A 26,865-nucleotide genomic window follows, 5' to 3' on the forward strand; every position below is an offset into this window, starting at 1 on the left:
TTCCAAAGTTCAGAGGTAATTTTGGCCCTTTTCTGTATAAAAAGATATAAAAAAGAAGGGCAAATAGCGATTTTAGGCCCTGTGTTATAACTTTATTCCAGTTTTGGTCCTTGTGTAATTCAACTAAGCATATTTAACCTTTAATTAGTATATATGTGCTATTTTGATCCCTCAAACTAACGGAAGTCAAAAACTTAACGGAATCATTATTTTTATCAATTTTGAGAATTAAAGAAAATAGAGAATTATGATTAATGCCACTCCTCTTTCTTTATCCATGGCGTCTACCTTCATACACTGGCTAAACCCCTGACTTGTCACTCCACAAATTTTCTTCTTGATGAAATTTATTGTCATTTTTATGTTTTCTTGTTATTTACTACTTACTTTCTCATTGTCCCTTTTGGGTTTTGGACAGGTCTGAGGAGAAATTATTTGAGAACTAAGTTAGTTCTATTGAAACCTGTGACTTGGGCACCACAATTTTCGAATTTACTTTTGAGTCATAGCTCCAACTTAAAGTTTATTTTTATTTTTGCTCTTACTTATTTGAATATAAATAATAATGCCGTTAAGTTTTTAACTCCCATTAATTTGAGGGATCAAAATAGCATGAATATATTAATTGAAGATTAAATATGCTTAATCAAATTATACAAGAACTAAAACTGGAATAAGCTATAACACAGGGAATAAAATCGCCATTTCAAACAATAGAAAAGGAAAGTGATCTTCTTAATACAACGTTTCTTGCATATTTTAAGGGTTAGTTGGTTGAAAGTAAAGGGCATTTATTTTGAATAAATATGGCTACTACTGAAACATGATTTTTTGTGTTAAAAATGTGTAATGTAGTTTTTAACATTGTATAGTTACATAAAGTTCTCTATGTTATATTATATGTTTTCTGTTATGACAGGTTAAATATCTTTGATGGAGTGAAAAGAAAAGCATCCCAACATTTGAAAGTCTCTAGTTGGAATTTGTTAGTTTTATCAAATTCTATGTACTAGTGTTAGTGTAGAAAAATATTTACACAATCATATCACTTGTAAGATAATATTGTAAGTAAATCTTTATGATACACTTCAACTAAAACCAAGGTACATTTTTTTGTATGAGCTATCGGGCAACATATACTAGATTTAAAAAAATAAAAAAATAATCACACACTCAACAGTTAAACTAAAGAAAGACGACAAATGTGTAATATGTGCATAATCGTGATTCGTGTATATTCTATACAATATGTGTACAATCGTGTATTCATTATTTACTAGGAAAAGTAAATAATGAATCCGACAGGCTACTTGTGTAAGGAAAAACATTAGTCTTCTATGCTCGTTCTCTTGCAGATCACCAACAGCAGCTTTGCCTTGCCAATGGCTTCTCTGAAGCTTGCCATCCTTCCCAGAATATTTACCTGTAAATTTTGTTAAAACAATCCAAACCTCTCTTTGTTGTGAATCTTAATCTTGCAGACTCGATTGTACAAAACCGCTACATAATCATTGAATCTAAGGTAGATTTTTTCATTCAGAAAATTTCCTAAAGCGATACATATTGACTATTAAAACCTTTCAATAGAGTTGCATAACATTTTCAAGAAGGCAGAATACCTCGAAACCCCCCTAAACTTGACGCGTTTTATTCGGTGCATACTACATAATCATTGAAATCTACGGTAGATTCTTTTGTTCAGAAAATTTCCTAAAGTGATACATCTAACTAGTAAAACCTTCCAATAGAGTTACACAACATTTTCAAGAATCTCACTAGCGCTTGCAGTATGTGGCATCGCACAATAGTATGATACCATCACTAATATAGATGGATTTGTTTATGGTTCCACAACTGCTACCATTTCTATTAGTCTAAGTGCAAAAGAAGAAGAAAAATAAAACTCGTATAAGTTGGAGGAAGGTAATGAAAAGAAAGGGAAGTAAATATATACTCACAATGAGAATATGCTATAGGAAAATGTTCCATTGTCGATGAGTTCAAACTTATAAGTATCTCCTACTTTGACACCGTTTGCTTCTCTGAACTGTTGCCAACCCTTGGTAATTGCAAAGTGATGTCCCATTGTTCCTGGCTGCACCGGCCATGATCTCTGTTTCTCATCTCTGAGAATCATCTGACATCATCTATTCATCACGCCATTTGATTTTGCAAAAGGCGATGGAAGATACTGCTCAAGTTTATCACCATATGTAGATCAATGTCGCGTTATCACACGAAAAAAAGAAGAAAAAAAAAGAAAGAGAGAAACTGATACTGAAGATCTTAAGAATTAAGGGCTTATCTAAAGTTAATTCAAATTACTTACGAGAACATTTCTGCTGATGTAATAAGGCTTAATAGTAGAAATAAATTGGCGGTTAGCATTAGCAATTATCAAAGCAGATGCATTTGCTTCTTTTCTTCGGGCTGAAACTCTTTTAGCATCCAAATTAGGCTTCTTTCCTTCGAGCTGAAGTGATGCATTTGCTCTCAAATCTAATTTAAATTGAAACAACAATGTCAGAACTGAAACTAAAGACAAATTTCAAACCAAAAGTAGCCAGTTGAAGTAGTAAAGAGTTGTTATTGTCACAACTCAGAAAGAAAATAATGTTCAAGTGGAGAAGAGATAACGGAATTTTGGAAGGGCTAATTCACTCTTGATAGTAGTAAAGAGCCCAAAAATCTTGAGATTACTTTTTATGACAGAGAAATCTCCAAGGACCAGGGTGCACGGTTCGAAACTGGGTGGTTAATGGCCCGTCCCTCTACCCTTCTCCACTTAAAAATCTTGAGATTGTTTTACAGAAGCATTTATCACTGCAGATTGATTTGAAAATTTGGAGGGAAAAAGACCATAAGGAAAGAAACCTCGTTAACAACTGTGTATTTACCCTGATTAATCAAAGATAACGCAAAAACACCCCTCGTGAAGTAGCATTTGTTAGGTACACAAAATGCTACTTATTAAGCCAACGAAGTTCATGAATCTACCAATTTTTTAGTTACTATTTTGTATAGTAAAACTAATTTTCAGTCCATGAAGTTCATAAATCTACCAATTTCAAATTCTCTTGTACTTCCAGTAAAGATCTTAACTAAAATTAATTCTAACTACTTGCCAAAACAGAGCTGCTGATGACATAAGGTTCATAACAGTAGAATGAAACAACGCCAAGAACAGAAAAATGGAGATGATTTACACCAAAAGAACATTACAGAAGCGAAACAGAATTGTTATCATCATAATTCAAAAAAGAAAATAAATATCAAGGGGATAAACGAAAGAGATCAAAGAAGAATTATGGAAGGACTAATTGAACTCTAATGGTAGTGATGAGTAACAAAAAAGACTGTTTCAGAAGAGCATTTCTCACTGGAGATCACAATGAAATGATCCTGGTTAACTGTTAAAACTGTGGTTTTTATCCTGGTATTATACAAAATCTAAGGTAAATTTTTTCGTTTGGAAATTTCCTAAAGCAATATATCCTGACTATTAAAAACTTTCAATAGAGTTAAAAAACCTTTTCAAGAAGGAACCCCTAAACTTGACACAATTTATTCCGTGCACACTACATAAACATTGAAATCTAAGGTAGATTTTTTCGTTCGGAAATTTTTCTAAAGTGATACATCCTGACTATTGAAACCTTTCAATAGAGTTACGTAACATTTTCAAGAATCTCACTAGCACTTGCAGTATGTGGCACAATACTATGGTACCAATTCTGAGGATACTTTAGCCTGGACTCTCAGTGGAAATGGAAAATTCTCTACCAAATCTGCCTAACAACTCTTTATTAATCATATTGACTCTCCTGAACACCAATAGGAATTTCTACTAGATCTGGGGTCTTAAGTACCCCAATAAAATAAAGTTCTTTTTTTTGGGTGATGAATCATGACAGACTTGCCACAAGCTCCTACCTTAACTCTATTAGCATCACCATCCCCAACAGCCCTGAGAATGTGAACCACATATTCTTTGATTGTTTATTTGCTAAGAACTCAGACCAGATGAGTTTTTGTTTAACCCATTTTGACCCGCCCATATCCGACTCGACCAGCCCATTTGCCACTCCTAGCTCTGACCAAGATCTAAGGCCCAACCTGATCTATAATAACCATAACTGGGACAGCACATGGAAAGAAATCCAGAATGCCCCCTACAACAATCTTCTCCTTTGGGACGACCTCATTCCTTTCTGTTTTTGGCACATCTGGTTAGCCAGGAACAATAATCTATTCAACAAAAAGAGGGACCCCATTTTCCTTAGCAACACTATTGCTAAGGCTGCTGAGTACAACCTCCTAACTTGCAAAGATGACAGGAACATCAGCCAATCCCCTCATACATGTCAAATGGGAGCCCCATGAGAGGGACATGCATAAGCTAAAAACTGATGGGGCATGCTTAGGAAATCCTGGGACAGGAGGCATAGGAGGGGTCATAAGAAATAGTAATGGGGATTGGATTGTTGGCTTCATGAAATGCTTCCCACATGCTACTAACACTCTCACAGAGCTTCTGGCCACGTACAGGGATTAAAAATTGCTCGTGAAAACAACCTAACTCCTTTGAAAGTGGCTACTGACTCATCCAAAGCAATAAGGATGGTAAATGAAGGACATGGTACTTATAAACCTTTAATTAATGAATGCAAGTTGGTGATACAAGCATTGGGGAGTCCAGAATCAACCATACTTTCCGGGAGCAGAACCAAGTTGTTGACCTACTGGTCAAAGAGGACGCAAGAAAGAAAGTTTTTTTTTTTTTTTTTTTTGGAAGGGCATGAATTTTGGTAGTTCCTCTGCTATTTGCCGCTAATGCAGTCTGAGCAGACATCCTAGGAACGTTTTTGGAAGTTTTGTAAAAATATCTAATTTGAATGTGCAGGGACACATCTTCTTTCTCTGACGGGAACAATGCTCCCCCTAATGTAAAGGTGGCAACCGGTTCGGGCTAACCGGTTTTAACCGGTAACCGAATCGGTTAAACCGGAACCGGTAGAACCGGTTCCGGTTAACCGTGTAATTGTTTACCGGTCCGGTTCCAATATTTTGGAAACCGGAACCGGACCGGTTTAACCAGTGAAAATTAAAAAAAAAAAAAAAAAAGGAAAGAGCCGTTGGGCCTTAATGGACCGTTGGCAACGGTCCATTTGCAAAAATGGCCGTTGCCAAACGGTCAGTTTTTTAATTTTTGGCCCCCAAATTTTTTTTTTTAACACTTTAACCTATCCCCACCCCTATATAAACCCTTCTTCATTTTCATTTTAATTCACATCAATTCACTCTTCTTCATCTTTCTCTCAAATTTCAATCTCTCAATTATAGTTTCTTTGCAATAATTAGCCACAAAGTCTTATTATAGTTTCAACTTTCAATTATTAATTTTGGAATTATAATATTGTTGGTGGAGTTGGTGATTTTGCAACAATCCGAATTAGCTTTGGTGGATTTGCAATTCTAGCCGCCTTCACTTTGTTGGAAATTAATCCGGCAATTTGGTACCTTCGTTCCAACTCTATCTTTATTTTTCGCAATTTAATTCTAGCAATTTATTTTTCGCAATTTAATTTACGCAATTTAATTTGTTGTAATTTATTTTCTTGTGATTTATTTGATTGTGATTTAAATTAATTCTATTTAATAATGTCAAAGAGATTAAGACGTGGTGCCGGTAGTAGTAGTCGTACTGTTAGGGGTGCGCTCAATGAGGAAACATTTGTGGAAGAAACACCTAATTTAGGTATTGATGTTGGTGGAAATAATCCACTTTTAGGTCATGAGGCAATGCAACAACATTTTACCGACACTTTTAATGAAGACTTAGATGATGATGATGAAACACAACCCCCCGAAAATCCCATAGGAGATACATGTCCTGCACAATCACATGCACAAGACAAACCGCCTAGAACTCGTAAGCCAACAGCTAAAGTTTGGAAATTTATGACTAAGAATAGGGAAAACCAAACAGCTACGTGTACCCTATGTGGACAAGTATTTAGTTTTAAGCAAGGAACTGGTAAGGATGGTGGAACGGGTACACTAAATAGTCATATGAGAACCAAACATATGGATATTTGGGGAGAACAAACGGGTTCAAATGTGGGGGGGATTCAAATGACGATAGACCCACGAACCGGTAGAAATTTTAAGTATGACAAGAAAAAAGAACGCGTAGAAATAGCTAAAATGGTAGCTTATGATTGTTTACCATTTTCCTTTCCCTCGGGTTTGGGGTTTGTTACTTACATTCAACGTTGTTATAACCCGTTATTTGAGGGTATTCCTAGAAGTACTTGTAGAGCCGATGTTATAGATTTGTTTAAAAAATATAGATTTTATTTGCGCCATGTATTTAATTCTTTAAATTGTAATGTTTGTCTTACCGCTGATTTGGGTCTTAGTATTAACCATTTAGATTTTTTTGCTATTACATGTCATTGGGTTGATGACAACTGGGTTATGCAAAAAAGAATTATAACTTTTTTATATGACGAAGGAAAAGGTCGTCACGATGGAAATTTTTTAGCCGATTCAATGTCTACTATAATGAGATTTTTTAACATTTATAGAAAAACACTTTGTATTGCTTTAGATAATGCTTCTAATAATACAAAGGCAATTGGTCTTTTAAAAAGAGAAATAAACCCTCCTTTAAGAAATATTTTTCATGTAAGATGTAGTTGTCACATTTTAAATTTAATTGTTAAAGATGGTCTTGTGCATTTTGATGATTCTGTTCAAAAAGTTAGAAATGCTGTTGCATTTCTTTTTTGTAATGCTAATAGGGGAAGAATTAGAGATTTTAAGAATGCTTGTGTGGAAAATAACCTTATACCTAGGAAAATTCAAGTAGAAATTGAGACTAGGTGGAACTACACTTACATTATGCTACAACAAGCATATGAGTATAGGATTCTCATACAACAAGTTCACAACAAATATAATACTGATAGTAAGGATTGGTTAACCTTTAGGCATTGGGAAGATGTTAAAGAATGTATTGAACTCTTAGAAAATTTTTATAATGCAACTCTTGCTTTTTCTAGACAATTCTATCCCACGGTAACCGGAATTTTAGCCTACTTAGCGGAAATAGCTAGAGTTTTACAAGAGTATAAATATAAACCCGATTATCAAGTGGCTATTTTTGAAATGATAATCAAATTTAAGAAGTATTTTTTTCCCATCCCAACTTTATTTATATTGGGTTCCCTTTTAAATCCTTGTTTAAAAGTGTCTTATACTAAAAATTTGGTTAGTCAAATTTATACATTTTTAGAAATTGAAGAGGGAGTTCAACCATCTTTAGCTGAAGCCGATCTCGCTATTGATGATGAGTTTAGAAGAGTTTTTACTCATTATTCTAGTTTGGAAGAACGTGTTACACCCGTTGCTCCACGCCCTACTACTTCTCAGAGTAGCAAAAAGGGCTTGTCGGGTTTAAAAGTTTTACATTCACAACCAACTTCTTCTTCTACTGCAAACTTTGATGAATATAACTTTTATTTGATGCAGCCAAATGTGGATATCAACCAACTGGATGAGGTGGACGTCTTAGCATGGTGGACGAAGTACAAGGCAAGCTATCCGGTACTTTCAAGAATGGCTCGAGATATCCTTACGGTTCAAGTATCAACCGTGGCTTCGGAGAGCGCATTTAGCCAAGGAAGACAGCAAATTGGAGACCATAGACATTCATTATCCGGCTTTAGCTTGCAAGTACTAGTGTGCATTCGAGATTGGATTAGATCGGAGCGACGCAACCAAAACTCAGAAGCGGAGGAAGGCGAAGAGGAAGAAATTGAAGATTTGATAGCTAGTGGATCGGACCAAATGGAAGACTTTGAAGATATTTCCATGACCGAATATGATGTGGGGGAAATTAACGAAATGGTTCAAAATTGGTGATTTTATTATTCTACTATTTTTGTACAACTCATGTATTATTTGCAAGTTAAAAAAAAATACAACTTGCAAATAAATGTTATCCAAGAATGAATAAAATATATGGCTCATTGAGCTTTCTTCTATTTACTTGTGTTCATATTTTTACTTTTATTAAGTTAGGAATATACCTAAAATATACTAAGAATATACTTATAAGTATATTAAGTTATATAGTATACTTAAACATATATAAGTATATATAGTATATATAGAAAAAATAGTATATATAGTATATAAGTATATATAGTATATATAGTATATAAGTAAGTATATATAGTATATAGTACATATATATAGTATATATATTAAGTTATATATACATATATATAGTATATATATTAAGTTATACATATATATAAGTATATGTAAGTTATACATATATATGTATACGAAAAGCACTATTCTGTATTGCTGACTTGCTGTTAGGCTGTTAGTCAGTAAATATTTAAACTTTAATTATAAAGTTGTATAACATATGTAAATATACCTACAATATACAAATAAATACTATAATATATATATATATATATATATATATAATACAAAAAACAAAAAAAAAAAAGATTTTAAGCACTCCAAACCGGACCGGTTCCGGTTTGGAGTTTAAAACCGGTAAACCGGAACCGGTTAAGCGGTTCCGGTTTTTTAACCGGAACCGACCGGTTAACTAACCGGTTACCGGTTGGAACCGGTTAACACCTTTACCCTAATGTGTAATTTCAACAATTTAGGTTTTTATATATATTATCTATCCAGTAACCAAAAAAAAAAAAATTGGAACATGTATAAGTTGGAGGAAGGCAGTGAAAAGAAAGGGAAGTAAACATATACTCACTATGGAAATATGCTATAGGTGATTTGCCATTGTCGATGAGTTCAAACTTATAGGTATCTCCTACTTGGACATCATTTGCTTCTCTGAACTGTCGCCATCCCCTGGTAATTGTAATGTGATGTACCATTGGTACTAGCTGCACTGACCATGATTTATGTTTCTCATCTCTGAGAATCATCTCACAACGTCTATTCACCAAGCCATTTAATTTTGCAAAAGCTGATGGAAGATACTGCTCAAGTTTATCAAAATATGCAGATCAATGCCGCGTTATCACCCAAAAAAAAAAAAAAGAAAGAAAGAAAGAGAAACTAATACTGAAGATCTTAACCATTAAGGGCTTATCTAAAGTTAATTCAAATTACTTACGAGAATATTTCTGCTGATGGAATAAGGCTTAATAGTAGAAATAAATTGGCGCTTAGCATTAGCAAATATCGAAGCAGATGCATTTGCTTCTTTCCTTCGGGCTGAAACTCTTTTAGCATCCAAATTAGGCTTCTTTCCTTCGCGCTGAAGTGATGCATTTGCTCTCAAATCTAGTTTTTAAATTGAAACAAAAATGTCAGAACTGAAACTGAAGATGAATTTAAAACCAAAAGTAGCAAGTTGAAGTAGTAAAGAGTTGTTATTGTCACAACTCAGAAAGAAAATAATGCTCAAGGGGAGAAAAGATGATGGAATTTCGGAAGGGCTAATACACTCTTGATGGTAGTAAAGAGCCCAAAAATCTTGAGATTGTTTTCTTCTTTTGTATGACTGAGAAATCTCCGGCGGCCAGCAGTGCACGGTTCGAAACTAGGTGGATAATGGCCCGCCGTTCTACTCTTCTCCACTTAAAAATCTTAAAATAAGGCAACACACCCCTCGAAAAGTAGCATTTGTTAATTACACAAAATGTCATGTCAAAGATTTGAAAAGAATACTTCACGAACAAAAGAACTTATTAGTAGTTCAACATTATAGAACTGTCATGAAGGCTGTCATTCCTACTATATGCAGCTTTTTTGTATAGTGAAACTACTTTGAAGTGTACGAAGTTCATGAAACAACAATGCCAACCGGAAAATGAAGATGATTTAAAACCAAAAGAATTAATAAAGCAAAACAAAATTGTTATCTTCATAATTCCAAAAGAAAATAAATACCGAGGGGATAAAAGAAAGAGATCAAAAAGAATTATGAAAGAACTGATTCAACTGCCAATGGCAATGGTAGTGATGAGTAACAAAAGAGATTGTTTCACACAAGTATTTCTCACTGGAGATTGATCTTGAAAATCTTTCAAGGGGGTAAAATCATGATGAAATAATCCTGGTTAACAACTATATTCAAGAATCTCACTAGCATGATACCATCACTATTCCACGTCTACCACTTTCTAATAGCCTTAGGTGGCAAAGAATAAGAAAATGAAACATGTAAAAGGTGGAGGAACATAATGGAAATAAAGGGAATTAAACATATACTCACAATGGAAATACGCTATAGGTAACATTCCATTGTCAATGAGTTCAAACTTATAAGTATCTCCTAATTGGACACCATTTGCTTCTCTGAACTGTCGCCATCCCCTGGTAATTGCAAACTGAGGTCCCACTGGTCCTATCTGCACTGACCATGATCTCCGTTTCTCATCTCTGAGAATCATCTCACAACGTCCCATCAAGCCATTTGATCTTGCAAAAGCCAATGGAAGATGCTGCGCAAGTTTATCCAAACATGTAAATCAATGCTGTGTTATCACAAAAAAGAGAATGTACTACTGTATTCTTAAATATTAAGGGCTTAACTCAAATGACTTTAAATTAAATAAAAACAGAAAAATTAAAGTTAATTCAAATTACTTACAAAATAAGGTCTGCTGATGGAATAAGCCCTAATACTAGAAACAAATTGACTGTTAGCATTAGCAGATGTTGAAGCAGGTATATTTGCTTCTTTCCTTCGGGCTGAAACACTTTTAGCATCCAAATTAGGCTTCTTTCCTTCGGGCTGAAGTGATGCGTTTGCTCTCAAATCTAGTTTTTAAATTGAAACAACAATGTCAGAACTGAGACAAAAGACGAATTTAAAATTATGAGGATAGAAGCAGTTAAAGGAGACAAAAATAACTGGACGGATCGCATAAAGAAAAGTAATACTATCATTTCATCATATTATGATTTAAAGAAAGAAATTGATAAAAAGTGGAAGATGGATGAAATTTAAGAGAAGGAATCAGATGAGAAACTTGCCGTAAAATCTCCAACAACAACATACCCAGTGAAATCCCACAAAGTGGGGTCTGGGGAGGGTAGATTGTACGCAGACCTTACACCTAACTTGGGAGGTAGAGAGGTTGTTTCCGGTAGACCCTCGGCACAAGAACAAGCAATTTAAAGATGTATACATAATATAATCAATGGCAAAATACTACGGAGCTTCATAAAGCTGACTGGAAAAAAAAAAAAAAAAAAGGCCGTAACTACCACAAAATAATTCATTAATTGAAGAACAAGGAACAACAGATAATACACGTAACAGAAATCAAAGGACAAGGAACTACAAGAATAATACTAAGGTTACTAGTATGAAAGGATAGCACTCGACTACTCACTAACTTTCTACCCTAATCCGCGTCCTCCATAACCTCTTATCTAAGGTCATGTCCTTGGTAAGCTGGACCTGCACCATGTCCTGTCTAATCACCTATCCCCAATACTTCTTCAGCCTACCTCTGCCTCTTAGAAAACCGTCCATAGCCAACATCTCACACCTCCGCATTGGGGGCATCCGTGCATCTCCTCTGCACATGCCTGAATCATCTGAGACTCACTTCCCGCATCATATCTTCCACTGACGTCACTCCCACCTTGTCCTGTATCTCTTCATTTCTAATCCTATCTCTCCTAGTATGCCCACACATCCATCGTAACATCCTCATTTCCGCAACTTTCATCTTCAGAACGTGAGTGTTCTTGACTGGCTAACACTCCGCCTATACAACAGCATCAGTCTAACCACCACCCTGTAGAACTTGCCTTTAAATTTTGGGGGCACCTTCTTATCTCACAAAACCCCATATGCAAGCCTCTATTTCATCCACCCTGCCCCAATACGATGTGTGACATCATCGTTAGTCTCTCCATTTCTTTGGATAATAGACCCAAGATACTTGAAACTTCCTTTTTGTTGAATGGCCTGGTTACCAAGCCTCACTTCCATGCCAGCCTCATGCGTTACGTTACTGAACTTGCACTTCATGTACTCTGCCTTGGTCGTACTCAATCTGAGCCCTTTAGACTCCAGAGTCCGTCTCCAAACCTCCAGCTTAGCGTTAACTCCACCGGGAGTCTCGTCAATCAAAACTATGTCATCTGTGAATAACATACACCATGACACCTCACCTTGAATTTGCCGCATCAGTCCATCCATCACTAAGGCAAATAGGAAAGGGCTAAGAGCTGGTCCCTGATATAACCCCATCACCATCGAAAGTGCTCTGAATCACCTCTCACTGTCTTTACCCTGATCTTGGCTCCATCATACATGTCCTTGATAGCCCTACCTCTAGCCTCCAAGCATCGTCATAGAATCTCCCTTGGAACTTTGCCGTATGCCTTTTCCATGTTAATAACGTCCAAATCTACTCCTCAAAGAGAAAGTGTACACGGTCGTCGCAATATAATTCATCCAATTATGAGTCGGGGTCGAATCCACAAGGAACAATATAAAGGCAATTTAAATAAGTAAGGAATTATCACCAACTAAGCTAAGCCAAACACTTTTTTAATATTTGATTTTTGGTTTAACAACTAACAAAGATAAAACTAACTAGAAAGCGGGTAAAATGATCAATGGCCACAAGTATGGATACAAAGGAAATTACGCTCAAGTAACGATCCAATGTATTTCACGATTTTACAACTAAGAGTGAGTTTATGCTAATTAGATAATGATTTATAAAATCTCATTGAAAGTCTTCCAACCAATTCAATGAATTTCACTCTAAGCTTTTCCAAGTCTTAGAGTGTGATATCAAGCACAATCAATATAATCTCAAGTAACTATCCTATTCCTAGCTCAAGTTATTAGATGGGTTTTAAAGCCCCAAATTTGTTAATTAATATTTCTCAACCTCAATTTTCCTCTTCCGAGCTCAAATCGAAGTAAATGGGCGGGTCTTAGGGTTGGCTAATTCCTTAAGAAACATTAAAGAACAAGATTAATTAAAACAACATTAACTCACTTCATTAGCAATAAAAATCATTCAATAGATAAGTAAAACAAGAGTTTCATCCAACACTTTAATCATAGAATATTTCCACAAGCAAGATTCAAGTGAAGAAAATAAGTACTACACACTTAAATATTCATTACAAAGCAAGGAATCAAAGAAATAGAGAAAAGTTTAAGAAAGTTCTCAACCCAAATCTTCAAATCTTCAACCCCAAAGTGTGGTGTAAAAACCCTAGCCTCCAAAAATGTGTTTTCTGCCAAAGATGTCTCTCCAACGAGCTGTGGTCGAGTTTTATTTGGTTTGGGATAACAAAATCGTGAAATTCCTAAACTGCCCGAATTTGCCCAGAATTACTTCATCGCGATCGCAGGCAGGTCCCATGCGATCGTGTAAAGTATGACAAGCGTGCCATCGCAATTGCGCGAGTCCACATCGCGATCGCGAAGGGTATTTCACTGGGCAGAAATTCCAGTTCTTCGTTTCAGCTCTTTTTGCCTCGTTTTCACTTGGTTTGATCCCAATTCTCTTCATGACTCGATGCGCCTGAAATTGTAGCAATACACACCAATCATAGCCTCATATCATAGATAAAGGACACAAAAACCAAAGCAAAAAGGCTATAATAAGTGGTAAATTCGCCACTTATCAATACCCCCAACTTAAAGTCTTTGCTTGTCCTCAAGCAAATCAAAACCAAAATCTCAATGAGGATCCATCAATACAAGCTTAGGTAGTACTACTATCATTTTCAAAGCACATTCTTCAACTAAGCACAACTCTCATGGCTTTGGTTAGTACCAACAATTAGGCTACAAGCATGTGACCTTTAACCAAATAACTCTCTCATTTCAAAATACAATATCAAGAATGCAATGGAGGTTCAAAACTGAAGATTTTTAGCAAGAAGAAAGGGCTTCTTGTATTTCTAAATGAATATACAATCCATAAGAATGGGTACTTATACATGAGTTCTAAGACTAAATAAGGAAAGACAATATTACACAATCAATTCCTAATCATTTACATCAATACAATATATTCCTAAAATTAAGCTATCAATCTTAATCATCAATATCAAATCAACATCTCAATCTTAATCATTAATACCAAATCAACACTCCCCCTCAAGTTGGTGCAAAGATGTCGCACATGCCCAACTTGCAAACCAGTGTATGAAAAGTCCGTTTGTTGAGGCCTTTAGTAAACACATCAGCTAGTTGTTTTTCTAATGACACGTGGAATAAACTCAAGACACCACCCGTGACTTTTTCTTTGATGAAGTGTCGATCAATTTTAACGTGCTTTGTTCGGTCATGCTGGACTGGATTTCGAGCTATATTGATTGCAGCCTTGTTGTCACAATACAAGGAAAGTTTCCTTTTTTCAGACAATCTCAATTCTTCTAGTAACTTTTGTAACCACAAAAGTTCACAAACACCCTGGGCCATAGCTGTATATTCTGCCTCCGCACTTGATCTAGCAACTACATTTTGCTTCTTGCTTCTCCAAGTGACCAAGTTTCCTCCTACGAGTGTACAGTAACCGGATGTAGACCTTCTGTCATCTAAAGATCCAGCCCAATCTGCATCGGTAAAGGCTTCTATTTGGAGGTGACCATGTCTGGAGTAAAGTAGACCTTTTCCTGGAGCAGACTTCAGATACCGCAAAATGTGAAAGACAGCTTGCATATGAGGATCTCGAGGATCATGCATAAACTGACTCACTAGGCTGACTGAATAGGCTATGTCTGGTCTAGTGTGAGAGAGATAAATGAGTCTTCCAACCAGCCTCTGATATCTCTCTTTATCAACTGACTTTCCAACTCCGCTTTGTAGTTTGTGATTGCTTTCAATGGGTGATTCTGCTGGTTTGCAACCTGTCATACCTGTTTCTTTCAAGAGATCCAGAATATACTTTCTTTGAGAAATAAAGATTCCTCTTTTTGATCTAGCAACATCAATTCCCAAGAAGTACTGCAATTTTCCTAGATCCTTGATCTCAAATTCCTGTGCCAACAACTTCTTCAATCGGGTCATCTCCTCTTTGTCATCTCCTGTCATTACTATGTCATCAACATAAACTATGAGAAGAGTGAGTTTACCCTTTAAATGTCGTATAAAGAGGGTGTGATCCGCATTGCTTTGTTGGTAACCAAAGGAGATCATTGCTTTATAGAATCTGTCAAACCAAGCTCTAGGAGATTGCTTCAATCCGTACAAGGCTTTCTTCAGTCTGCATACCTTTCCTTGACTTTGTTCAGTACCAAAACCAGGAGGAATCTCCATGTACACCTCTTCTTCTAAGTCTCCATGAAGAAATGCATTCTTCACATCAAACTGTTGCAAGTCCCAGTCAAGATTAGCTGCACAAGATAGAAGAATTCTAATAGTATTCATTTTTGTTCTTCTATCAGTATTCATTTTTGCAACAGGAGCAAATGTCTCTTGATAATCCACTCCAAAAGTCTGAGTGAATCCTTTAGCCACCAATCTTGCTTTGAACCTTTCAATGGAACCATCAGCTTTATGTTTTACAGTGAAGACCCATTTGCAACCAACCAACTTCTTGTCTGGTGGTGATGCGACAAGTTCCCAAGTCTCATTCTTTGATAAAGCCTTCATTTCTTCCATCATAGCTTGCTTCCACTTAGAATCTGCAAAATCTTCCCTCCAATTCTAGGGAATAGACACAAAAGAAATAGACATGGCAAAGGCTCTATAGGAGGGAGATAAAGAATTATAGGAAACGAAGTTGGATAAAGGGTGTTTAGTGCAAGATCTGACTCCTTTCCTGTGAGCAATAGGCAAATCTAACTCATTAGGAAGTATAGATAACTCACCAGAAGAAGAAGGTTCGGCTTCGGCAGGTTGCATGATGGCTTCTTCTGCTCTATTTCTCCTTGAGTAAGTAATCAAATCAGGCCTATCCAAACGCCCAACAGTCTCCCCCTGAATTCTTTCACTTACTCTTATGGCAGTAGTTTCAATAGTCTCCCCCTGAATTCTTTCTCCAATTTCACTTTCCCTTGTGCCAGTAGTTTCAACAATAGAACTAGGAAAAACCATCTCTTCTTCCTTATAATTCTCCCCCTGAAGAGGTGATGGTGTAATACTGAAATAGGGCTCAGATTCCCAAAAGGTAACATCCATACTGACAAAGAATCTCCTAGAAGGAGGGTGATTACATTTGTACCCTTTCTGTGTTGGAGAATACCCAATAAAAACACATTTAAGAGCTCTAGGTTCAAGTTTCCCAGAGTTCCTAGCGTGAACAAAGCAAACACACCCAAATATCTTTGGAGGAACAGTATAGTCATTTTTACCCTTTAAAGCTTCTAAAGGACTCCAGAAATTAAGAGTTTTAAGTGGCATTCTATTGATAAGGTAGGCAGCTACTAGAATGGCATCCCCCCAGTAAGGCTTCGGCAGATTCATAGTAAACAAAAGGGATCTTGCTACTTCGAACAAATGCCTATTTTTTCTTTCAGCAACCCCATTTTGTGCACTAGTATAAGGACAACTAGTTTGATGGATTATCCCAAAAGACTCCAAGTAAGCTCCAAAAGTTTTATCCATGTATTTTGTGTCATTGTCAGTTCGAAATATCTTTATCTTAGCCTCAAACTGAGTACAAATCATCTTATGAAATGACTTAAAACAGGAGAAAACTTTACTTTTGGCTTTTAACAGATATACCCATGTCATTCTAGTGCAACAATCGATAAAAGTAACAAACCATCGACTACCAGACAAAGAAAGTGTTTGAGTAGGACCCCAGACATCAGAATGAATAGTCGAAAAGGGAATTGTGCTTTTATTGTCACTCAGAGGATAAGAGTTTTTAGTGTGCTTGGCATATTCACATGCATCACAAGACAAAGATTCAAACTCAGTTCTAGAAAATAAACCAGGATATAATTTTTTAAAGCAAAAAAAGATGGGTGTCCCAACCGTCTATGCCACTGTATTATTTCTCGGTTGACATCCTTATTTCCTACAAAAAAGGCCTGACTAGAGTCTCGAGTTCCATCGATCAAATATAAGCCATCATGCAATCTACCACTGCCAATCTTTTTCCCTGTATGAAGGTCTTCAAAAACACAATAATCAGGGAAGAATCTGACACTACAGTTTAGTTCTTTGGTGATAGCGCTAACAGATGATAGGTTAATAGGAAAATCAGGCACATGAAGAATGGATGATAAGGTAATATCAGGAGTACAAAACATTGAACCTGTTCCAGAGACAGGGGCTAGGGAGCCATTGGCTATTCTGACATAATCCCCTTTGGGACTAGGAGAGTAATTTTGAAGGCCTTTAGAAGAGCCTGTCATGTGTCTATTCGCACCAGAATCAATAATCCAACAATTAAGCTGAGCATTAAAAGCAATACCTGACTGCACATAATTGGGGCTAGCAACACTAGAAGAGTCAAGTTTGTTCAGAAGACGGCGAAGATGTTGAACTTCATCTTGAGACAAAGTCTCTCCAGAAGTAGTGTCACCCATATTATCTGGATGGGAAGGGTTAGAATAGGCCTACGACCCGAGAACTGAAAAAAAATCCAGAAAAATATCGCCGGAAAGTTGGCTGCCACGCCGGAATCCTAATTCTGGTGATCAGAAAAAAACAAAACTGATAGGGATAGGCTCAGAATGTTCCAGCAACCCCAACAGAGAAAAATAATCCAGAAACGAACTGAACGGGAGGAGTTTTTTGCGTGGACAGCCACAAAGAGAGAAAAACTCAACCTCTTTGATAAAACACGGAACCCTAGTGCTGCGAGGGAGGAAACTCACCTCAAAAAAGGCAGCAATGGCTCTGATACCATTAAGATTTTTAGCAAGAAGAAAGGGCTTCTTGTATTTCTGAATGAATATACAATCCATAAGAATGGGTACTTATACATGAGTTCTAAGACTAAATAAGGAAAGACAATATTACACAATCAATTCCTAATCATTTACATCAATACAATATATTCCTAAAATTAAGCTATCAATCTTAATCATCAATATCAAATCAACATCTCAATCTTAATCATTAATACCAAATCAACAAAAACAATCGAGCAACAACACTCAAGCCTCAATAAGTGACTCACAACCACTAGCTTACTAGATATGCTCACTTGACTCAACTCGAAATTTGTCAACATCACCAATCTTTCATAATCCATATGCCCTCGCAAGAAAGAAAGTCTCAAAATCACTATATTCACAACAACACGAGGACAAAGTCACTCACACTCAACAAAGAAATTCTAGTGCTAACAAATATCACACCATAAGCTTGTCCTTATTTTCATTCATCACTAACTCAAGAACATTCGATTGGAGATCATATATGGACTTTTTAAGCTTGTAATGTAGGCTTAGGGGTAGGTTAAGTATTTGGGATACAAGTGACTACGCCCTCCTTGAACAATACACAATATCTTTTGTCCACTTTCCTCTTCATTTCAAAACATCACTCCTTCCTTTGCATACTAGTTTCCCCAATTATTCCAACTTCTTTTTGTGCAACCATTTTCTTGATTTCTAATATTTTTGTTGTTTTCCAATTCCTTTTTCACACAGATATATTTTTTTGCACAAAAAGTCTGCAACCTTTTTGTATTTTTTTCCTTTCAAATTTCCGTCATTTCTTTTGACTTTTCCATAACACCAACCTTCACCCTCTTTACATGCAAGAGACTACTCTATTAGTACCAAACAAGTCACAAGTTTCCACATTTTGCTCAACGGAGAACCTACACCTAAACTACAAGACTAACAAAGAAACTACTACAGAAAAATAAAAATAATAAAAGAGACTAATCAACAACTACACCAATTATCACAAAACAAGCCCAACAATATCCATACATAACATAAAAGCCCGGCAAGGGCACAAATCAAGCATAAACAAAATATAATGTGCCACTACGTGCCACCTCCAACTAAAAACATTGCAGTGAGAACACTGCACAATATCAAAACAAAACATAAACCTGTTTGAGGGACTCCCTGAAGTCTGCATCAGACTAGCTGACAACAGGAGAGGCTAATCGCTATGACATGTGCATCACTCTGAGCTGGAGCTACTAGGCTCGGATAGGACAAAGTCGTGCTCGTCTACATCATCATCCTGTGCTCCACAGAACTGTCGCAGTGTGCTTATGAGATTTGTTAGGAACTTGCTCTTTTTCTTTTCATGCTCTCTTTGCTTCTTCTGTCTCATCTCAATCTTTCTCAGTCTTTCTTTGATGTGTTGCAGCTCCTGCACAACACTCAATAAGGTCAGAGCATTCGATCCAGACGGAAGTGTAGAGAAGCCCTCTCCAACTGGGCCCGAAGGGAGACCAGCCACAAGCTGGCGAATATGTGTGTCCATATCATGGACCTGAGTGAAGATGTATCTAAATGGCATGGCACCATCTCGAAGTGGTTCCATGGGCTCTGCAGCTGCAGTCGAACCAGATGTCTCACCAGTAGAGTCAGGGAACCGACCAAATGATGGAGATGCCACATCAATATTCCTTTTCTTCTGTGCATTTCCTGCCGCTCTTTTCTTCAACGGATGAATCGGCTTCTCAGGACCCTTCTCCCTATCACCATCCTTTTTTATTACCCCATCTTGCTGGCATAGATATGTGATCAAGGATGGAAAGAATAGGCTCTTGGTTCTCTCCATGACCACCTCATGAATCTCTTGCACAATGAACTGGCCAACATCAACCGGCAACCCATCCATAACTGCACAAATTATTCTGGCCCTCTCAAGTGTCACCTCTGTCTCGTTCTTTGACGGCAGGACTCGAGCACACAAAATGGAAAGCCATGTCCTGGCTTCAGCAGTAAACTCAGAGGACTCAATCTTCAAATTGTTGGCTATCCACTTTGGCATTTTCCCCCCGTGCAGATTTGTTACAAACCATTCTGTACCCAACTCTTTGCCCCTTTCCCTATGCACATCATTGTCCCCATTTGGAAGGTTGTAATATGCATTTATTCTCTCTGAATCAAATCGGACTTGCTTGCCTCGGACCGTGACGACCAAGTCATTGGCAAAGTCGCTCTCAGTTGCGTTAGCATAAAATTCACGGACAATTGTGTAGTTGGCTTTGATTGGTTCCGCAGCAAAGCACATCCAACCACTCGTCATCAACCTTCTATAGAAATCAGGCCATCTTGCTTCAAGATTATCCAAGATGATGCCTCTTTCCTGGGTAATGTTCTTCGCCAAATTTTTGTTGAACCACCGGGTACATTTTGGCGACTTGAATATTTCTTGGTCAAAGTACTCATTTTCGACCACTTCGTCGACATTTTCTTGAACATTTTCATTTGATACCGAAGCCATTTTCAAGCTCAAAGTACCTACAAAATGAGTAAACATGTCAAACACTTATATGGGCATCTAAAGCAATGCATTATGAAGCAGTTAGGCCAAAGAAATGGGTCAGAAAGCTTTTGGGCAAGTCTGTGCGAAGCTACTATCAGATTCTTTCCTGATTATTGTCTTTTTCAAGACCTTCAAACAGGGAAGAAGATTGGCAGTGGTAGATTGCATGATGGCTTATATTTGATCGATGGAACTCAAGACTCTGGTCAGGCCTTTTTTGTAGGAAATAAGGATGTCAACCAAGAAATAATACAGTGGCATAGACGGTTGGGGCACCCATCTTTTTTTGCTTTAAAAAAGTTATACCCTAGTTTATTTTCTAGAACTGAGTTTGAATCTTTGTCTTGTGATGCATGTGAATATGCCAAGCACACTAAAAACTCTTATCCTTTGAGTGACAATAAAAGCACAATTCCCTTTTCGACTATACATTCTGATATCTGGGGTCCTACTCAAACACTTTCTTTGGTAGTCGATGGTTTGTTATTTTTATCGATTGTTGCACTACAATGACATGGGTATATCTGTTAAAAGCCAAAAGTGAAGTTTTCTCCTGTTTTCAGTCATTTCATAAGATGATTTGTACTCAGTTTGAGGCTAAGATAAAAATATTTCGAACTGACAATGGCACAGAATACATGGATAAAACTTTTGGAGCTTACTTGGAGTCTTTTGGGATAATCCATCAAACTAGTTTCCTTATACTAGTGCACAAAATGGAGTTGCTGAAAGAAAAAATAGGCATTTGTAGAAGTAGCAAGATCCCTTTTGTTTACCATGAATCTGCCGAAGCCTTACTGGGGGGATGCCATTCTAGTAGCTGTCTACCTCATCAATAGAATGCCACATAAAACTCTTAATTTTCAGTGTCCTTTAGAAGCTTTGGTAAAAATGACTATACTGTTCCTCCAAAGATATTTGGGTGTGTTTGCTTTGTTCACACTAGGAACTCTGGGAAACTTGAACCTAGAGCTCTTAAATGTGTCTTTATTGGGTATTCTCCAACACAGAAAGGGTACAAATATTATCACCCTTCTTCTAGGAGATTCTTTGTCAGCATGGATGTTACCTTTTAGGGAATCCGAGCCCTATTTCAGTATTACACCATCACCTAGAAGAGATGATTTTTCCTAGTTCCATTGTTGAAACTACGGCCACAAGGGAAAGTCAAATTGGAGAAAGAATTCAGAGGGAGATTGTTGAAACTACTGCCACAAGGGAAAGTGAAATTCGAGAAAGAATTCAGGGGGGAGATTGTTGGGCGTTTGGATAGGCCTGATTTTATAACTTACTCAAGGAGAAATAAAGCAGAAGAAGCCATCATGCAACCTGCCGAAGCCGGAGTTATCTATATTTCCTAATGAGTTAGATTTGCCTATTGCTCACAGGAAAGGAGTCAGATCTTGCACTAAACACCCTTTATCTAACTTTTTTTCCTATAATTCTTTGTCTCCCTCCTATAGAGCCTTTGCCTTGTCTATTTCTTCTGTGTCTATTCCCCAGAATTGGAGGGAAGCTTTTGCAGATTCTAAATGGAAGCAAGCTATGATGATGAAATAAAGGCCTTATCAAAGAATGAGACTTGGGAACTTGTCGCATCACCACCAGACAAGAAGTTGGTTGGTTGCAAATGGGTCTTCACTGTAAAACATAACGCTGATGGTTCCATTGAAAGATTCAAAGCAAGATTGGCGGCTAAAGGATTCACTCAGACTTATGGAGTGAATTATCAAGAGACATTTGCTCCTGTTGCAAAAAATGAACACTATTAGAATTCTTTTGTCTTGTGCAGCTAATCTTGACTGGGACTTGCAACAGTTTGATGTGAAGAATGCATTTCTTCATGGAGACTTAGAAGAAGAGGTGTACATGGAGATTCCTCCTGGTTTTGGTACTGAACAAAGTCAAGGAAAGGTATGCAGACTGAAGAAAGCCTTGTACGGATTGAAGCAATCTCCCAGAGCTTGGTTTGACAGATTCTATAAAGCAATGGTCTCCTTTGGTTACGAACAAAGCAATGCGGATCACACCCTCTTTATAAGACATCGCAAGGGTAAACTCACTCTTCTCATAGTTTATGTTGATGACATAGTAATGACAGGAGATGACAAAGAGGAGATGACCCGATTGAAGAAGTTGTTGGCACAGGAATTTGAGATCAAGGATCTAGGAAAACTGCAGTACTTCTTGGGAATTGAAGTTGCTAAATCAAAAAGAGGAATCTTTATTTCTCAAAGAAAGTATATTCTGGATCTCTTGAAAGAAACAGGTATGACATGTTGCAAACTAGCAGAATCACCCATTGAAAGCGATCACAAACTACAAAGCGGAGTTGGAAAGTCAGTTGATAAAGAGATATATCACAGGCTGGTTGGAAGACTCATGTATCTCTCTCACACTAGACTAGACATAGCCTATTCAGTCAGCCTGGTGAGTCAGTTTATGCATGATCCTCGAGATCCTCATATGCAAGCTGTCTTTCACATTTTCCGGTATCTAAAGTCTGCTCCAGGAAAAGGTCTACTTTACTCCAGACATGGTCACCTCCAAATAGAAGCCTTTACAGATGCAGATTGGCCTGGATCTCTAGATGACAGAAGGTCTACATCCGGTTACTGTACACTCGTAGGAGGAAACTTGGTCACTTGGAGAAGCAAGAAGCAAAATGTAGTTGCTAGATCAAGTGCAGAGGGAGAATATAGAACTGTGGCCCAGGGTGTTTGTGAACTTTTGTGGTTACAAAAGATACTAGAAAAATTGAGATTGTCTGAAAAAAAAGGAAACTTTCCTTGTATTGTGACAACAAGGCTACAATCAGTATAGCTCGATATCCAGTCCAGCATGACCGAACAAAACATGTTGAAATTGATCGAAACTTCATCAAAGAAAAAGTCACGGGTGGTGTCTTGATTTTGTTCCATGTGTCATCGGAAAAACAACTAGCTGATGTGTTTACCAAAGGCCTCAACAAACGGACTTTTCATACACTGGTTTGCAAGTTGGGCATGTGCGACATCTTTGCACCAACTTGAGGGGGGGGGGGGGGGGGGGTGTTGATTTGGTATTAATGATTAAGATTAAGATGTTGATTTGATATTGATGATTAAGATTGATAGCTTAATTATAGGAATATATTGTATTAATGTAATTGACTAGGAATTGATTGTGTAATATTGTCTTTCCTTATTTAGTCTTAGAACTCATGTATAAGTGCCCATTCTTATGGGTTGTATAATTATTCAGAAATACAAGAAGCCTTTTCTTCTTGCTAAAAATCTTCATACCCAAAATAAAATAAGGTAGAGTTTATAAAATTGAAAAATAAAAATAAAAGAGCGCTGAAATAGAGACCAAATTACCAAACCTTGTGATGTGAAATTCTTGCAAGTATGATTGATTTCCTCTTCTCCTTCATACTCTCTCTCACACTTATTTGAACCAAAGATGGAAACTTCAAACTCCATTTCTCCTTCATGTCTGAAAACCAAGCAATCTCCCAACTGTAAATCATGATCCTCTGCAAAATTTCCCCAACCCTCTTCTAATAACCGTCCGTTCACTTTTACTGTCCACTTCTTACCTCCCCTTCTCAATATTGCATGTTCTTGATTACATCCATTCAAATACTTGGAAAAAGCTATGGGGATTTTCTGCAAAATAATGATTACTATTAAGCAGTGTTTAAAAAGGCAGAGGCGTAAGGTGGGGCATTTTACATATGCCTCGGCGGGGCGTAAGCCCCGAGGCACAGGGCGTAAGCCTCATGGGTATTTAATTTTTTGTATTTCATAAAATAATATAATTATAATAAATATTTTTAAATAGGTAAAATTACATAAAAAATAAAAGAAAAGTATATATATATATATATATAACCTTACAAGTATAAACAATACAATGAAATAAAAGCTATTATGAAATACAAATCAACTCTAACATCTTAACTTTCAAACAATGAAAAAATCACAATTTGTTAAAACAATATTACTATCATACTATTCATTGTATCTCCCTATAAACAACTTTATCAGTATTATAATTGAAACGTAACTCCTTCATGAATAAAAATAAAATTATTTTCAAATAGAAAAATAATAAAATATGATAATTTTGATATATAGGACAAAAGACCAATGACAAGTGAAAATTCACAATTCGGTTATGTATTCTTAAAAGAAATATTAAGTGATATTCACCCCCACGATGTTCTCATATAGTAAATATGCAATACTACGACTTGTTATTTGAGTTATACCCAATCTTTTTATTTCGGTAAATGAAAAATTATTAAGTATCAATCATTTGTTAAAGAATTATGAAGGTCAACGGTTTTAATTAAGGAATTTAACATATAATTGTGTAAGAACTGTTAGGCGAGTCCCGAGCGTTGGGCGTGTTTAGGGCGTACAACCGGGCGCTTAGGGCGTAGGCCTCGCAGGAATTAAGCCCCGCTCGTGAGCCCTGGGGCATTTTGCTAGTGCCCCGCCCCGGGGCGAGCCCCGAGGCGAGTCCCAGAACTGCCTTTTAAAACACTACTATTAAGTAGTTAAAGACATTTCAATAAACAAAATATAAAGAGTTTAATAGTACTTCCTCCGTCCCAATTTATGTGACACCTTTCCAATTTCGAAATTCAAACAAGTCTTTCTTTGATTGTAATTTTTTCATCTATCTTTTAAATATTTTGAATTGTCAATCACTGTGACTTATAGTGGTTTGTAGATAGTTTCCAACTATGTAAACTTGAAGATTCCAGGCCCGAATTCACAGTGAAAATTAAACTGTTTGACTCTCGGAATCTGAACTGTGTTACAAAGGAAGGTAGTATATATATCACGCTTGAAGGAGCCTATGTAAGTACTGATTGAAGCTATAATCAAATAATCATTAAATCCCTAATAAAGAATTTCAACAATTCACAGTAATTCTTTTAAACTCTTGAAAATATAGCTTAAATGAAACTATTATGAATAATATTTAAATCCCTAGTACAGAATTCTACATATTACTACTACTTCTAGAATCTTGACATATTATAACTTGAATGAAGCTATTATCAATAATCTTTGAATCCCTAATACACAAAATTATACCAGTCACTACTTCTTTAAAATCTTGACATTATAACTTGAATATTACTAATATCTTTTCTTTTTTTAAGAATACAATTATGGACTTATATATTAAGTGTAAGCCCCATTAAAAGGAAAATCTTTCCTTGATATTTCTGTTTTTCTTGATCAGTGCTTTAACATGATAGATTTTGAAAAAGAAAAAAAAAATCTTTCCCTTTATCCCATAATTTCCAGTTATATGAGGTTGCAATAGCCAACCCGGACCCCGCGCATAGCGGGAGCTTAGTGCACCGGACTATTTTTTTTTTTTTATGTTACATGAAAATAATGAAAGACTTACAATTTGATGCTTGAAACCAGGCAAAATAGGTTTAAAGAAGTGAGGATTCTTTGGAGCAACTTTCATGGCGCTGTATTTTTTGAAGCAAAGATTACAAGTTTTCTTTTGGGGTCCTGTGCGGTAGTTACTAGAAGTACTATTTAAAGTGTTTGACTACATTTATTCTCGCTGTCCTAATTTGATTAGACACAAGATTTTAAGAAAAAAGAAAAAAAAATTATAGTTCAAAATAATTACGTAATTATAAATTATTTCATTAAGAATAAAAAGAAAATTTTTAAATTAAATTATTTTTAAATATAAAAATATATTCTTTTTAAGATAGAGTAGTAGTAATAAGAAAAGTATATCAGAGTAACGTTTTTCTTTTTAAAATTAGGGAAAGCCCCGTACGAGCTGAGACTAATCAAACTAAGTTATCAGTAAGTATTTCTGGCTTAATGATAGATACAAAAGAGTATTTATAAACAAAAATTAGTTAAAAGTTACTTTCTCTGTTTCGAAATGTTTGTATTACTTTTTTTTTTAGTCTGTTTTAAAAAGAATGACTTTTTATTTTTGGCAATTTTTTAATTTTAATTTTTTACACGTCATGTTTAAGACCAAAAATATTTTGATATATTCTACATATTTTAATTTAAGACCATAAGATTCAAGAGTTTTTTTTATTTTTTTAAACATCGTGTCAGGTCAAAACTAGATAAATATATTAAAACGGAGGGAGTATAAGTTAGTGTTTTCAACTTTTGAGTTTTTAGTTTATAAAGAATTTTCGCTTGATAAAGTCTTTATTTACTATTTTATCTATAATATATGTTGTATTTTTGAAATACTCTATATAATTCTCTAATTATCTCCTAATCTATTTTTGTCATTCGCCTTTTTTGAGAAAGAGATACTTTTAATTTTTTTTTTTTTTTATAAACAATTTTAAGAATATTTCAGTCATTTTAAGAAGAAAAAAAGCATCTATCAACTTCTTCTTACGAAACTCGCTAAAGGTTTATTACTTCAACACTTCTATCCAAACACATAATTAT

General features: G+C 36.1%; 1 protein-coding gene across 4 annotated transcripts; it reads right to left on the reverse strand.

Moving 5' to 3' along the window:
• Positions 1 to 1,045: 1,045 nt before the first annotated feature.
• Positions 1,046 to 25,966, reverse strand: LOC132609529 (B3 domain-containing protein REM10-like). 4 transcript variants are annotated; one of them, XM_060323563.1, is made up of 9 exons: positions 25,826 to 25,966; positions 23,775 to 24,060; positions 10,655 to 10,824; positions 10,277 to 10,505; positions 9,173 to 9,342; positions 8,804 to 9,035; positions 2,330 to 2,499; positions 1,959 to 2,191; positions 1,046 to 1,423 (listed from the first exon to the last, which is right to left on the reverse strand). In XM_060323563.1, exons 1-8 carry the CDS (start codon positions 25,889 to 25,891, stop codon positions 2,144 to 2,146), a joined length of 1,371 nt encoding a protein of 456 aa, XP_060179546.1. In that variant the 5' UTR covers positions 25,892 to 25,966; the 3' UTR covers positions 1,046 to 1,423; positions 1,959 to 2,143. The 4 variants fall into 4 exon arrangements, with proteins under 4 accessions (XP_060179546.1, XP_060179547.1, XP_060179544.1 ...); XM_060323564.1 differs by lacking the exon at positions 25,826 to 25,966 and adding an exon at positions 11,041 to 13,568 and having other exon boundaries at positions 23,775 to 23,914; XM_060323561.1 differs by lacking the exons at positions 1,046 to 1,423; positions 1,959 to 2,191; positions 2,330 to 2,499; ... (1 more) ...; positions 9,173 to 9,342; positions 10,277 to 10,505 and adding an exon at positions 19,017 to 20,385 and having other exon boundaries at positions 10,687 to 10,824.
• Positions 25,967 to 26,865: the final 899 nt, after the last annotated feature.

Source organism: Lycium barbarum, chromosome 9 (genome assembly GCF_019175385.1).
Source record: "Lycium barbarum isolate Lr01 chromosome 9, ASM1917538v2, whole genome shotgun sequence".
NCBI classification, from domain to species: Eukaryota; Viridiplantae; Streptophyta; class Magnoliopsida; order Solanales; family Solanaceae; genus Lycium; species Lycium barbarum.